The sequence below is a fragment of the Pagrus pagrus genome (assembly GCF_965226575.1).
Source record: "Pagrus pagrus genome assembly, chromosome: 4".
Taxonomy (NCBI): Eukaryota; Metazoa; Chordata; class Actinopteri; order Spariformes; family Sparidae; genus Pagrus; species Pagrus pagrus.
Window position 1 is genome coordinate 28,717,236 of NC_140188.1, and position 16,921 is coordinate 28,734,156.

The window sequence follows — 16,921 nt, forward strand, 5'->3', positions numbered from 1 at the left end:
GTGGCGATCGATAAAGTCTGAAACATGCAGAGACATGCAGTAACATATTCTCCTGCCAGTTCAGCTGCAGTGCTGTCTTCTCCCAGAAGGCTTTGAATTTGTCGAACTAATGGTAAGGTATACCTACAGCAAAGTCTGGGCTTATCTGCTTGAAAATAGGTTTTTTGCACTTTGGACACCGTAAGAACATAAGTTTGTATGTTTTGGTAAAATTTGTTTTGAAATTAGACGACTTAAAAATGTTTAACAAATTACATCGAGATATTTAATCAACGATATGTAAAATATCAGAAAGTGTTCTGAGAATGCATAGTAAGCTCATTTTCTGGTGGCGGTAATAGCTTGAAAACACAAGTAATTGCAGCTTTTTATTAATTTATTTATTGTTCTTTGACACCTATTTCTTCACCTTTATTTATTTTACACCATTTCTGCATACAGCTTACCGGCACAAACCAGTTGTCCACTGTTGTTTCAGCCGTATTTGCATCAGATCATCAGAAGTACTTGAATGAGTTACTTGTGCACCATGCCTCATCTACACTAGCACACAGTTTTTGGATAATTTAACATCAGTGTGACAGTCAGACAAAACTAAAAGCTTGTTTTTTTGTCTGTCAACTTCAACATTATTGCTGAATTGTAATAGCCATTTGTTGAACTACTAAAGAAAAGTAGCAATATTGCCACTTTACTTAAGTGTTTCCATTTAGTACTGGCTCAAAATAACTGTGAGGTCTTTTTAAGATATTTAAGTATATGAATTATCAAAATGCCTCCCTGTTTCACAGTGAGCATTCAATGGCCCTTTTTTGCATAACTAGACCTTTCTCCATGACATCGGTTCATCTGCTACTGTTTCATTTCGAGGGAAGTAATTGCACACACAAAGCTCCCGAGGCGTGTCCTTTCTTCTCTGCAGAGGCACGCACTTACAGAGTCGAAAGGAGCAGGGTCATTGATTGTTTTCTTTGTCTTTTGAGGATTTTGTTGGGCCTTTTTATGTGTTGATGGGAGAGTGAGACTGGCCCTGAATGGAGCCTTCAGAATCCAAATCCTCTGAGTGCTTCACAGTGAAAAAATGACATGTTCATTAGCCACTGAAGAGCCCTTCTGTCATTCTGAGCACTGACGAGGCACTTGCTCCTGAGAAATATGAAGGAGTCATTCATTCACATGATTACATTCAAGAGGAGTTTGTTGTGGAGGACTTCCAGCTACTCCACATTGCCCTCCTAAGTATTTCAAGTCTGTCCATTTATTCTCTGACTTGTCTTTGAAGCTGAATGCAACAAGTGCTTATCCATAAAGACAACAGTGTTAGGAGTCAGAAGATATCCATACGCAGCTTAAACTACCTCAGGAATCGTCTCTGTAGCTGGCAGATGCCTCTGGATTGTTCTCGACATACATATTGATGTTTTTTTGGATGATTGATCGCCTGCCTGCCTGCTTGTGCTCCCCTGTATCTTTCTCTCTGTCTCGCATTCTGTCTACGCTGTCATTTGTGCTTGCTTCTTTCTCTCTCTGTGCCCCCCCACATCTCAGCATCTTGTCTCGTATCTCACTCACGCTGTGCCTCTAATTCCAGCTCTGTCATGCCGACTTCTCTCCTCTCTCCTTTGACTTGTATATCAATTGTTCTCGGCCCTCTCATTCCTTTACCTTCTCTGAACCCGTTATACTTCAGTTGAACAGCCACCTGTATTTCTCATGTCTTACCATTTTGTTTTCTTCTCCCCTCCCAGGCACTTTACCGTCCGACCCGCTGCAGTCCCAGTATGACTCTTGGTTGTACCTGGTGGACCATCTGAACATCAAAGCTTTTGTCAACTTGACATTAGCCAATTCTGTGCGTCATGGAATCCAACATCTCCTCTTCATCTCTGGACTAGGTCAGTGCCACCATCATTACCATAAAATCTCCCTATGTGTCAGTTAGGACATTGGAAAGCCTTTGTTGATATCTGGGATAACAGCTGCTGATAGGTTGAGCTGATTTTGTGCTGTGATTTTTGATTTTTGTCTTTCTAAGTACTGAAATTTAGAATTTCAGTGAAATGTATTCAAATCACAGGGTCGAGTTAACTCTGAATTTTAAACTACCATTTCAGTTTCTTTTTGTCCTTCAGACTTCAGGTCCTTACAAAGACAAGGTTAAGACACTGAAAGGATTACAAATATTTAAACTGCAAATTTTCAGCTGCTGGCTCACTTAAATTTGAGAAGATTTTTTCCTTCTTGGTAATGTTTTTTTTTTTTTTTTTTGCCTGTTTCTGTACTTTTGGTATAAATTATTTTTAAAAGGGACCTGTCATGTTCATTTCCAGCTCTGCATTTTTATTCTGGGACTCAATTAGAGACACAGACTCACACATATATACATACACAAATGTACATACATACACACATGTATATAAATATTTCTAAATGTGTATGTATACACACACACACACACACACACATATATATGTATACATATATGTATGTATGTGTGTTTATACATATATATATATATCATTTTCTGACTGTAGTTTTGTACTTGGTTTTAACAAGAACAACTAATATTTGGGCGTACTCCCCTCTTCACTAAGACATTTGACTGGTTTTCTAGTTATTTCCTTCTTATTTTCTGTCTTCCTGCTTTCCTGAGAGTTGTCACTAATGTCTACCTTTGCCCTTTTTCTTATCTCTCTTTGGCTTCCCTCCAGTTCTTACTCCAGCACTTCTTCACATCTGTCTTTATTTTCACTTCTTCATCAAATAAAATGACAAAACTTCTCCCTCCGCAACTTAAGAAATCAATGATAATGATAAAGAAACAATTTGTGTTAGGTTGTAACAAATGATCCTCTCTCATCCTTCTGCTTCCTCTCTTTCCAGGTGGGATGCGTCCTAACACTCTTGTCCTCGGTTTCTATGACGACTGTCTTCCAAAGGACAAGCTGATTGATCCGTCGCTGTCTAGCATTCAGTGCACAGATTCCTCAGGCCTTTCGCAGGAGCTTGAGCAACAACCCCCTCGCTTCCACTTTACTTCCCTGCGGGGGTCCAGCGACAGACAGGATTGTGGTGAATTCGGGGACGGGAAGGTTCTGGGTCCCCAGGAGTATGTCGCAATCATTGCTGACGCCATGAAGATGCTAAAGAATGTGGTGCTTGCCCGTTACTTCAACAACTTTGACCGAGCCCAGGTCCTGTCACCGTCCTCCTCCTCTCCAGGGAAGGGTGCTGTGTATGTTGACGTCTGGCCAGTCAACCTCCTGCGTCCAGACAGCAGCAGCTACGTCGATACCTGCTCTCTGTTCCTACTACAGCTAGCATGCATCCTCAACATGGTGAGAGCCTGGCGCAAGGCTACGCTCCGTCTTTTCCTGTGCGTAGAGGAAGGACGGAGCGTGAGAGGCTCTGAGGAGAAGCTGGGCCAGCTGTTGAAAGAGTTGAGAATCAAAGCTCAGGTCTACTCCGTGCCCTGGGACCAGCAGGTGGCGCTACACTGGCAGCGCCAAGGCGAGTGGGGCAAAAAGCACTCGTCACAATCCCCTGACGCCACTACAGAAGAGAAGAAGCTGAGAGCAGGTGAGGAAGAGGAGGATGAAGATTACGCTAATAGCTTCCCGAGCAACGCCACGCGCCTTTCAGATGACTACCTGTCAGCTGTCAATAAGCTGATCCTTGACGCAGCTCATCCAGCTCCTGCTGTGCGCTTCCTGTACTTGCCCCGCCCCCCAGCTGATACCCGCCGCTACACCACCTACTTACACCAGTTGGAGCTGCTGACCCAGGATCTGGGTCCCACATTGCTAATCCACGGTGTCACACCTGTCATCACCACTGACCTTTGAACACTCCACTTCCTTTAGGTGCTGAGAACTGGTGAGTTATGTGGTGTCCCCAGCAGCTGCTGAAGGTTTCCTCTGGAGGTGTGTTGACCACTTTCAGTGCAACATCACTGCAGTAGTGCAAAGCAGTGCTTGGGCACTGACCTTCCCACCCAACCACTGACTGAAGAAAAGAGAACAGCCCTTGAAAATTGACCCGGACAGGGATGTCACTGCTGATACTTGGTATCATCTGACAATTTACAGGTACAGCCTATTTTTAGAATACTTAAGATAAAGACCTGATATGATCACTTGGCCACTTTGACAAAACAAATACGTGAATATTGTGAATATTGTCACAATATAGTGAATATTGTCTATCTTTGTGTTACAATACTCACCAATAGTCCACAAGCTGACAGCCCATATGGGATCAATTAGATTGCCAGTCTGCCTCTGTACTCCATCAGTCACTTCTTTATCCACACAGTATCTACAATAGAGAGAGCATTTTAATTCCTGATACATTCTAGAGAGACTCCCCTTGTCTCTTTCCTGAAATTTTCACCAATTTTCTTGTGCTGCTGCTCAAATTCGTTTAAATAATCATTCCATAGGCCTTCAGATCAAAAAGTGCCTCGCTAGTTGGGGGGCTAAAGCTGCACACATTCCATCATGGACAGAAGGTTGGACTGCCTTACATCTTCGAGCAGTTGTCTACTGAAAATCTGCTTTTCCATTTTAGCAGCTTAAAACAAAGGAAACAGTTGAACAATCATATCTACAGTGCTACTATGGTAGTCTTCAAAGTTTCATTCCAAAAATCCTTTTTCTTTGTGGGATCTCAGGAAGACATTCCTCTATTTTCCAAATGCACTTTTATACTTCCTCTGCCAAACTGCATGTTGTGCAGCTCTCCCAAACTCCTTAAACATGTTTACAGTGCCAATAACTACTGTGATTATCCACAATATTTTATTGATTTTTTTAATGCATTTTAGCTACTTTTATTTTAGGTAACTTTTAGAATAGTTTTTACTCACTAGTGAACACGTTGCTTGACCAGCCTGAACTGAAGTGCCTAAATACATTTTATTATTCACAGCCTTGGCTTTTACCAAAAGTGTTAACATTTAAAGTGAACCTATGTAACTATTGCTGAACAGAGGCTACAAGTGGCATTTATACACACATGGTACATATTAAAACATAGTGTGCCAGTAGTGCAAGAAGTCTAAGAAACCTACCCTATATGGTCAACTGCGCAGCAATATCTAAACAAACTTTTCTATTGGAAAGTATGCTAACATAAGCTGCTGGTCATACCAGACCAAGTACTGTAAAGGCCTTTACTCATCGCAGACATGACGAATAAACAACACGGATATGCACGATACTTGTCTGAAAATATGTTGCATCAAAACTATTCACACTGGCAGAGATGCCAATATGCCATAGTATGCTCCAGTATGCAAATTTGCAACATGAGTGTGTCACATCACAATGATACTTCCCGCAGACCAAGCAGGACAGGGACTGGCAGGAAAAAGGTGTCAGCTTACAGAGCTCCGGGAGGGCCCCAGTGGCATTATTATGGATTCCACTGCTTTTCTTGCAAGACCTGACCTACTCTGCCTCTGATTGGCTTGCATCTGTCGTGTTCATAGGACAAAAGCCTCAACAGCTTTGTAGTTCTGGTATTCCGTACTAAATGCATTCAACTAGTTTTTCCATGGGAGAAATGGAAAAACTAATAGGTGCCTTCTCTCCCATAGCCAGAAATGAAAAAAAACAAACTGATACAGTGGAGCAGTGGAGCTGATATGCAGATTGTGAGCTGTAGTTGCCCCTGTAAACACCCCAACCTATTCCCCTGGCACCGAAGACCTGTTCTGGAGGATTAGTGACCCTGCGAGGAGCAGCAGAAGGCTGGAAGAGAGAGTGAAGAGGTTGGTGTGTTTACTGGGAAAATTGCAGCTCATAAACGGTGGCATTACAGTTCCCAAGAAACCTACTTTGTTACGATTTATTTTCGCTTTTCGCTCCTTAATCTTCGCTTTCTGTGTGAAGTACTCATGACAGAAACAAGTGTGAAAATAAATATTGTTGTGCAAATTAATAGCAGGAAAAAACACATCCGGTGCGCAAAGGCCTTAAGACTGTAACAACAAAACTGTATTGACTTGAAAAAAGGTACGTTTTATTGCATATACATCTAACTTGTCATTGGTAAGAGAATAAATTGGATATGGCTTTTGTCAGAAGTTACTTAGACTCACTTTAAACATAAATATTGAGTGTTGTATTTCCATTCCTTGACGCATTAATATGTAACCTGTAATCCTCTAAAATCAATGTCAGTTGTAGGTTTATTGTGAAGATAATCTAATGTGTTGGCATCTTTGTCTAAATCCTCTAAAAAAATAAAAATTTCAGTTAAAAAGATTCATGCAGACAATCTCCATCACACTGACTTTGACACTTCTGTGAGGTTCAGATTCTTATTTGAAGGACTTGTGTTTGAAATGAGATATATGTTTACTTGTGGACCAATTGGATCCGTCCTGTTTTATGTGGATGGCATCTTGTTTGGACACTCCTCAACAACCCATTGACACTACATTTCTTCTTCTTTGTTTTGGATTTGTTCCTGAACTCACAAGTGTGCAAAATAATTCTGCAGACACACTCGTTTACTGAAGAGATGAAATGTTCAGTGTTTGATTTCCTGTTGAAATATAGGTACAGTATATGTGTACTTTACAAGATGTAAACTGAAATGACATTAAAGACAGATGTTTATATTGTGTCAATTTTTTTTGCTTCCTCAGGAGATTGTTTGCAAAAGCCAGTTCAAACTTAACAACTGCTCAGAGCGTCCAGACTTTGTTTCGTGTCAGCTGAAGACCAGTTTGTGCATCTCAGTGCAGAGAACTGGGGGTATTTTGTGTCCGCTGCAATTGTTTGTTTGAGGTAAACTTTGGAAATAGAGGCTGAGATAGCTCAGCAGCTCAGACAGAGAGATACTAGAGGTGCCAGCCAGCCAAATTACCTTGTCCTACAGTCACCCTCGCCGCCAACCAGGCAGAAATGGATTCTATCTCTGCTCTGAGGTGAACAACAGATTGAAGAAATAAGCCCAAATAACCATCGATATCTGTTCAGGAGGAGGAAGGCTGACATTTATCACTGGGGGAAAGGACCCTGGCTCTAAAAGGATTTGATGTATGTGTGTGTGTGTTTATTTGCAAAGTAATAGGTTTAGGACTAGGTTTTGTTTATATGTTTGTGTTTATTAAATACTTCTATGACAAATATGTATGAGCACTATTGGTGACAGATTTACAACTGTGTATGACAGTTTGTGAGTAACTGATGGTGCTCACAAATGCTTTTTCCCAACCAGAAACTTATAACAACCAATTTGAACAAATGCAACAATACAACACCATCCTATATGAACAAGTGTTTAAATATACATTTTCATTTTTCTGTTTTTGCATTTTTTACACATTGTTGAATGTCCACTATTGTCTATTTATGTAAACCTGGAAATAATCGGAACGTTTGAGGATTTAGAAAGTAAGTGAAAGTCAAATTATTATTCTAGACAAAGGGTCTTTCTCAGTGTTAAATCACGGTTAGACTAAAGGTTTATAAGTGGGCAGTGCATGCAATTCTTAAGCTCTTGAGAAACTTGATCATTTGTATCCAAGGCATGATCAGGCAGACCCAAAGTGACCACACATCAGACGATCAATACATCAAGCTTAGTTCCCTGAGAGTTAGAAAAGCACTAACAGATACAGAATTTACTAAATAAAGACTCCAATCATCAAAGTCCTGTCAGAAGAAGGCTGTCTTGTAGTGGTCATAGAGGATGAGTAGCAGTTTTGTAAACCACTTCTCAGTCACCTGACCTCAACCCCATTGAAGATTTATGCCAGAATCAAGTCTGGCATTCAAAAACGCAAGTCCTCCAATTAATTTAAATGAGGGTTGTGCCTTTTGGCTGGACTGGTGCTGACCTCAGGGGTTCTGAAAAAAAAAAAGATCCAGCCAGCTTCAAAAACGTTCAAAAGTTGAAAAAGCTCAACTATTCACTCAGTTTGCCATTGTGCACTGGTTAAAACGCCTTTTTTTCATCAATGAGGAATGCTGCCCTTGGTTTAGCTCTGTCTATCCAGACTGCTGGAGTTGATGCCCCCCTCGAGCCTGACTACCAATGTCCGGGTGCCAGCTGTTTCACCCTGCAACATCTCAGCCCTTGAGAGGCCTAGTTTTCCGACTCTTCTGTGTTGTCAACTCTATCCAAGGGGTACAGTATGCAGTTTAGGCATCAGTTACAAAGTTCAATGGGGTCAGGATGACTGCGGTCAACTGCCCTCTGAGGTGTCTGGCTCTCAGGCGGGGAATTTCGGTGCTTCTCAAGAAAGGCACCATCTAATGTGTAGAAAGTTCAGTCCAATCAACCGGGTTCTAGTCAACGTATGTTCTTGCTCCAAAGAAGGATGCCGGTTTTCCTCCAGTCCTCGACCTCAGGCACCAATCAACAACTGTTCAGTTGACAAATATTACAAACAAATTCAACTTCCTTTTCCATTTTCTCAGTTCTTCAGTTCACACAAAGAAGAGCTGCAGCTGCCTCTATCGGACATACTTTGTTCCAGCATTGACGCACAATGTGTAAAACTCCTCCTTGTAGATTTTTTTCAAATTGTGAGAGGGATTGATTGAATTTAATGCTAACCTTTATCATGGTTAGCAATGTATTCATTATTGTAAAAAAACATAAAACCTGACTAACCTGCTCATATGCTGATCCTGTTATTTTAAAGAACGTATGAATGCAGAATGTGAAGTAGTCTGAAAATAAAAATTACACACTATGTTTAATTAAATTGAATTTTTTTAAATTTTTTTGTTTGTTTTTTTTTGTTTTGTTTTAGTTTTAGTTTTTTAGAGTTTCAACTCTTAACATTTGATTTCAAAATAAGACTTATTGAAGCACTGTTATTCAGTTCTGGAGGATAACTTTATCCAGGATAAGTAAATCAGTCCTTTTTTTGCCTGACAACAGCATGTTAGGCTGGAGTAGTTAAGCCATGTTTGTAGAAAGTGGCCCTTTGCTGAACTTATTGGCTGCAATAATGTTAAAAGACAATTTACATTGATTCTTAAATGGTTATCATCTTGGGACTGAGGGAGTCGATCAGCATGTCAATAGTGGTAAGGGAGGGACACAGCCTCTACATGCTTAATGTGGCAGAACCAGTAGAGTCGGTGAATCCAATCATGTCAGGAGATCTATGAACACACATTCAACAAATCTGTAAATAAGTGCTTGAGACATTTAAATGCATAGGAAGCTTTTCAAAAGAGAACGTAATCAGCTCTAAAAAGTTGAAGGTGAGAATATAAATGGAGAAGTCTGACATTTTTTAGTCAAGTTTAGTCACATTTATTTGTAAATCGGTTTGACATTTGTTCAAACTGACCAAGATTGGAAAATGTATAGACCACAAGTTACTTAAGAATTGTCATACATTGTAAATCCTGTTTTGTTTTTGGATCATGAAGCATACATACTTGACACTAATTTCTTTCCATATACTTTAGGCTTCAGAATTAGATTTTGCATTCAAAGTGTTTCGCTTGTTTAAAAAAAAGAAAAGCTGTAGGCCACAAAAACCAAGAGCTCATGACAAGAAGAAGGAGGGTGGCCATGATGGAAGAGAGGAGCTACTCACCCAAAGGGATTTTGTGTGTGTGTGCGCGTTTGTGTGTGTGTGTGTGTGTGTGTGTGTGTGTGTGTGTGTGACAAAATCAAATATGGAGACCATCAGGGACTGAGTGTGTGTTTGCCTCCAAGTCTAAAACTCCGCTCTGTCATGTCTACAGCCCAGATCAGAGGAAACTTGTCACTACCTTGTCACTTCCACCGTGTGTCATAGCCCTAACCCCCGGGCCCGCCGCCGGAATACACACACACTTCATCACTTATAATTTCTACCACAGTTTCCATTTCATCTCCCTCTCTGCATCTTCAGATCCACTTAATTTTACATGACACACAGATTGCCGGAGTCATCAGATGGATTGGAGGCAGAGAAGGGTGGAGTGTCAAGTAGAATTTAGTCACACTGACACCCAAAATCAGCTACTAGTTAGGGTTTTCGGAGGCCAAACAGAGCCCCCAGCTTTTTCTGTGAATCATGTTTGCATTCCAATATGCAGAGAGTGTGTGTGCACATTCAAATTACACTACGAGGGCATTTAAAGAGTTCAGCACAGCAGTTCATAGTCTGATTGCCAAAGCACTTCTTCACTGCTGTGATTGCACGTCCACAGTGTTTTCAGTAGCGTGATACTAAGATTCCTCTCAACAGCCAGTACATGCTCTCTGAGCGCACATGTATTTTCTTGCTCCTTATTGACAACAAGCCCAGAGGAAAGTGCACTGAGTGGTGTCACGAAAGCCTTAAGTGAAGGTTCGAGCAAATCATTTTTCTCGATGTCAAATTGCAGCTCCATTTTCTACGACAATATGAACTCAGTGTGTGTGTGTTGCTCAGACAGCGGGCACTTCATTGTGTCTCTTGCTCTGACACACATTATAAATAGAATGAACCTGTGTGGGTTTCTGTAGGAAGATAGTTTGGATCTGCCGGCATTTTCTTGCATCAGTGTACAGGTATTCAGTGTTTGACCTGTGAGAGAATTATTAAAAAAGCCTCCAAAAGGAATTTTAGGGATGTTACAAAGATACAAGGTTAAATTATTATTATTGTTTGTTGTTTTTGAATTGTTATTGTTATGTTTTTGAACTACACCAGGGTTATGAAACAAAAACAAAAGTGTGGAGGATTAATTGAGGAGTCTGGGGAATGAAGCTGCTCCATAGTCTGTTGGCATGGCGGATACTTCTGTATCTTTTGCCAGATGGCAGCAGGGTGAACTGACTGTGGCTGGGGTGGGTGTTGTCGTATGGTATCCTTTGTGCTCTGTGCAGACATCTCACTCCACCGAGGTACTTTCTCTTACTGGGATATATACTGTATGTATATATCCCATGACTGATGACTGATGACTGATCCCATGACTGATATTTGTCATGGGAAAGAGGTTAAGTTTGTTTTAAAGCAATATTATGTACCTATTTTATCTAAAGTAACAGCTTCAAATGTTACAGTGACTTGAAACAGGGTGAATGGTGTCTCTGTCTCAGCCACCCCTGCTTTTTCCTGCACTCAGTAACTTTGATCGCATCACAGTGCATAACGCTTTATGGCAGTACATCACACACAGCACCAACTATCACTCATTTTGATGAAACTGGATCATATTTTATAGAGAACATGTTTTCTGGTTTTCCATCTGATGTCCTCCGGCTGCTCTGCGTCAACTCTGTGACTTACAGAGTTTCCTGAAAGCAACCTGTAACTGCTGCGTACTGGGGCTGCAAGTTAGCTGTGTTAGCTCACTCTGACTGGAGCCCCGTCAGAGAGTGTTGGCATCTACACCATGATGTTTACACATGACTCAGACCTTCGGTAGGAGGAAGTTCTCAGGTCTAGGGCTGGAATGGACATCCAAACTGGAACCTGTTGAGAGGGCAACAGTACCGGGCTCAGCAGCCTCTACGGACATCATGACAGAACCGAAGAGGCCGAAGAGCTTCACTAAATAAAAGGCTGCCGACAGACGCCTGGACTTGTTGCTGTTGAGTAATAGTAATATTAGCTGGCTTGGCAAGATATGTCTTGTGTTGTTTCACCTGCTTGATGATTGACTGATTGAGCTTAGTCGGCAATTAGTTTTTGATCATCAGCCAAGTCATTCAATTTCAACCGCTGTTACTGTTCTAAGCTGCGAGGAGCACTTGTAAAGACCCGCTGCTGCATGGCAAAAATGCCCGACCATGTATGTTACTTCAAGACACAAGGTTTGAAGACATAACATCGTTATGTCGTGCCAACTTTTATTTGTGGTTAGCGTGTAAAGTGATACAGAAACGTGGGATTCGTATTTACGACAGTTGTGTTGCACTCAGAAACTTATGGGGCTGCCAAATTGCATAAAATATGAATTACTACATAATGTCGCTTTAAATCCGTCAGTCATCAATATATAATTTTTTTATTCACAATGCTTCCTGGCAGGAAGCAATGCAGTTTCTCTGAGAGTGGCCCCTGGAGAGAGTTGACTCAGTCACCTATAGCATGAATACATTATGCAACTGTAATTACTGCCACTAAGCAGAGAACAATAGGATATGTGATCTGGCTCTTGACTATAAAGAAGAATGGACAAGGGGGAGAGAGGGTGCTTGCATGTGCACAGAAGTTCTTTTATCATGAAGCATAAAGTAACTCTGTTTGATACATAGGTTACCAGTGAGGTGTATGATCTGCGAGCTTTGACACTGTATATTTGTATATTATACTACTTATACTTTACTTATACCTATTTTTTTCTTTATTTCTTGTGATACCTTTTTATCTTATTTTTATTCTCTTTATTGAATGCTTGCTAACATGTTGACTTTGCCATGTCATCATAATAATGCTGACTGATGCTTCCATGCTATTGGCTGGCACTGCACTCCACTCATTTTGAACAAAAGGCAAAAGTACAATGGTACAGTGTCTTACACATCACAGACTTCCACAGTCTATAAAAAGAAATATGACATGAGCAGAGAAGGAAAGAGTGAGGAAATGAGCCGGTCACAAACTTTTCAGACACCAGACTTTAACCTGTTGACTGCTAGAATCATGAAAACCAGCATGTAAAGACATGGCCCAATTATCATGTGTGAAAACATGAGAAATTCTGCAATTTTGGCCTCCTGACTTGCAATACACGATTGGCTAATAACACAGCAGACATGTTCCAATTGTGAGACATAATCCCTTCCAACAGAAAAGCCCTGATTCACCAAACCAAAAGACATATCACAGCAGGAGTCTAAAACTCTTCATAAAACCCAGTTTAAAGGACCTATTTGTAATTCCCAGCCACCTGTTTCAAACAAATAGGAGACAGTATTCCCCCCTTCTCAATGTTTAGTTCAAACCCTTTCTATTTTATTTCATTTGTTTCTATGCAAATTCATTGTTGTTAAAACTGTTCCATTGTTCCGTTCTTTTGTTACACAATAAATACTAAATAAAACTTTTGGAGGTATGCACTGACACTAAGGATGTGCATCGCTCCCTTATAAGACGATTCGATGCGTATCAAGAAACATGGGCTATGATACGTTTCAGGGACGATTCTTTTTATTCTGGAATGATTCGATACGATTCCCTGGCTGTCTGTATCTTCTGCTTCCTAATAATCAGTGTAGAAAATCACACCAATGATTAATAATCAGACAAATGTTTACTACTGATAACAAAGTCAAAAGCTGGATTAACTTAACAGTGTGCACTGTGCAGCAACTGTCAGTAGACAGTATGCAGTGTGCAGTATGGTTCAATTCAGTACATCACGGACTAGATGCTGTGATTACCTCAGACTTTGCTGAGTTGTGGCTGGAAAAACAGTTTGATGTCCGTGTCTCACCAGGTGAACGCTAAGATATTTGCTACCACTGTACTTAAACGCTGCTCTACAGAGCTTACAACCTGCGTTTTGTCCAACTTCCCGTCCTTCTTATAAAATACAAATCTCTTCCAAACTTTGATTTTAGATTTGATGGTGCATTGGACACATTTCTGTGCCACACTGCGAGAGTCTCACATTGACCTTTGAACTTTTACGTGAATTTGACGATGCTGTGAGGAAGAAGCAGCACCCAACCGATTCATAACTTTAAAATTGCGCTACCGACCGGTTGACAGTACATTTAGATTGATCCAGAGGTCTGCGTATTGGTGCAGTCTGCGCTTTAACTTTGAGTGAGACTCTCATCATGTCAGCTGTGTGGAATTACTTTAAGCTAACAGAAGAAAAAAGCAAAAGAGCTGAGTGCAACTTATGCAGTGTTAAGGGTGGCAGCACCAATGGAAACTTCAACACCACAAACTTGATAAAACACTTGCAGAAACACCATTGGCAGAGTATACCGAATTTTTGCAGGCAACGAGTGCCAAGATGAAAAGTGCACCGCAACAACCAATGCTGTTATCCACTAGCACATTTGACGAGCCGAGTCAAAGTGAGCCTCGCAGATTTGCTTTTCCATCACCAGTTTTACTGCACAAAGTTGAGCCGGTGAAGGACCTGCTCCGAAGTAGTACTGCCAGGCTTGTAACACATAAAGAGAAGTGACCAGTCCTTGCTGCCCTGCGATAGTTACCTCAGTTTTAGAATAGGGTTTTAAAGGGAAATATGTAAGGATTTTTGCTAAAAACATTTTTAAAAATGTATCAACAGAATGTGAAAAAATAACAGTTTTGACATCTATGTATTGTACTGCAGAGATTTCTACTGTAGATAGCATGCTAACCAGCTAGCCCCAGCCATAGTCCGAAGCTCCTTTGCTTGCGGTGTAAACACCAACGCTCTCCTGCTGCTCTGAGCTCCAGACTGCTAGCTGCATGGCTTACCCCTCATTCTCTGCGGTGCAGAGCAGAGAGCCACTTCTGGGTCTTCAAATTTGTGTCAAATTTTAGCACAAACCTACACCTGGACTCGAGGGTGAACTGATGAGAAGGTCACTGCAACCTTACATATTGTGAGGTCGCAGTGACCTTGTTCTATATTGTAGCTTTTTAGGAGCTTTAACTTCTTTAAGGCTGAGACATAACCGCCACGTGGTAGTTCTAGTTTTATTAACATTTAAAGGTGACCTGTTTTTTTCTTTCCTTCAGTGTTTTATACAGATTCTTGTGTATGCAAAAGGTCACGAAACTTATAAAGGTCAAAGTCTGCACAGATAGAAGCTCCTGTCTCCCACTGAAATCATTGTTCCTGAAGTGCCAGTAATCCCGCCTTTAATTCTGTGACTTGACAACACACTAAGTCACTGTCTGAGCTGCTCTGTTGTTGTTAGCGGTGCTGTCTCAGGCGTGTGCAAGCTGACCAATAAGAGCGGACTGGGTTATTCGTGATGTGGGCCTTAAAGAGACAGGAGCTACAACAGAGCGTTTCAGACAGAGGGGGAATACAGTGATGAAAAAATATATGTTTTTATAGCACTGCAGCATGTAAACCTATTCTGGTAGTAAATCAAGATAAAATTATGAACCTGAAAATGAGCACAATATGTCCCCTTTAAGCAAAAACACAATTATGTGTTTGACCCATTCTCTAATCTTAACCAAAGCGTGTTTGTTGCTTAAACTTAAATTTAGGTTCTGCTGCTCCCACATCACACACTCACTGGACTGATAGTTAATTTTCAACTCACAGTAGACGTTTAAAGGTCCTCATGAGGCCATTCCATACTGCAAATAACAAACTCCATTAAATGCAGACGGCATGTATGCACACACAGTCAAACTAGCATAGATGTACAGTGTCAGCAGTGTGTGTGCTAAGTCACACTGTGCTCAATGTTGAGTTTCCCATCGTGCTTTTGAATATGTATGGTGAACTTGCTTGCAGAGCCACAGGTGGAGGAGCATCCCTCATTGCTTATTCTGTTTTATGTTTGACCTACCTTGCAGTGCGATATTCATTCATTTTCCACGCACAGGTTGGACACAATAAAGTGCATAAAGATGGCAGCCTACTGGCTGAATGTCATTACATTTTGAATTCATTGTGGCACCACAGGGCTCGGCAACACCCAGTTTTTGTTTGTATTGTAGGGGGTGAGGCGATGCGTGTGGGATGACGGGAGATGGTACAGTATGATTTTGCAGAAAGGTCTCATTCCTGTTTGTCCTTGGCCGTCGTCCTTGGTCTCTATCCTTAGTTTAAGTTTAGCAGTAACAGTGGGTACGCTCTCCACAGCTGTGTGTCCTTGCAGATTGTATTCAGGACCACTGTGAAAGGCCTGTGTGTCCCTGAGTAGTGGGGATTGGTGCTGTTGCCATGGCAGATTCTATATTAATTCCATGTAATTGAAACAGGCTGAGTAAACATACTACGTGTGAGTGTGTGTGAGCTGGCAACCCACAACAGCCCTCTCCTCTCATTTTAACGTCTGTTTTCACAATGTTTTCCTCTCATCCACTCTCCATTTATCCACTCGAGCTGCACGCTCCTTTCCCCCCATTTACTACCTGTCCTGGTGCTTTACAATTAATCTCCAGATTTGCTTTCGTTTCTTGTCACCTTTTGTTCTCCAACACTTTCTCTTCTCAGTTCCTTTTCTAAAACGTGCTACGTGCAGCATTTTAACATCAGTAAATCATTAATGCATTGATTTTGGGGCATTAGGTAAATAACCAAACAAATGAGAACATCATTTAGAAGATTTAGCAGCCCCTTTCATCCCTCTACGCTCCATTAATTAGCCATGGTAGCACCGTGACTCCATGATTGGCTATGTGGGTTGGTCGAGTTGCTTGAAAATGTTGTGTTTACATTCATGGGCTCTATCTTACGCCCTGTGCAAAGCAGCGCATAGCACAGCGCAAGTGTCATTATTGCTAGTTTCGCTAGATTAAATAGCAAATTAAATCTGTGCACCTCGGGGGGGAATGGGCATTAAAATGAGGTGTCGACAGGGGCATTGATGGCGCATTGGCAGCAGAAAGTGACTGCGCCATAGACCAGCAAAAAATACTGGTCTAAAGTCAATAGTATACCAAAGGCGCACTATTCAGATAGAGAGATGTGCCTACACAGCTGGGGTCACAACATGCGTACACTCTGATTTTACAAAAGTGATGTGCGAGTCATGAATCAATTGTTCAAAACTCGAGACTCTTTTTACTGACTTGAGATTGACAAGTTCCTAATCTCCACGAACTCGTTCACTGACTCAGCCCTTTTACCTGCTACAAGCTAGTGTTAACTGTTAAGAGGATGCGAGACCATGTGTTCCTCACACTATTCTGTTACTCTTATATTGACTGTATACATGGTTAATTACATTAATAACCTAACCCTGTGAGAAAAGAAACCACTTTCTTGTTCTAACTGAGTGCTCACTCTCTGAGCCCGCTCAAATAAATTAATCGGGTGTGTATATGTGT

At 41.2% G+C, this 16,921-nt stretch overlaps 1 protein-coding gene across 1 annotated transcript in view; it reads left to right on the top strand.

Annotated features, from left to right (window-relative positions):
• LOC311256405 (solute carrier family 12 member 9) overlaps positions 1-6,626 on the top strand; it is a 70,570-nt gene extending 63,944 nt beyond the window's left edge. The window contains exons 12-13 of the mRNA XM_084351459.1: positions 1,749-1,895; positions 2,884-6,626. Of these exons, the coding sequence (XP_084207585.1) occupies positions 1,749-1,895; positions 2,884-3,845 (1,109 nt within the window). The 3' untranslated portion in view covers positions 3,846-6,626. The remainder of the gene's footprint in view (positions 1-1,748; positions 1,896-2,883) is intronic.
• Positions 6,627-16,921: the final 10,295 nt, after the last annotated feature.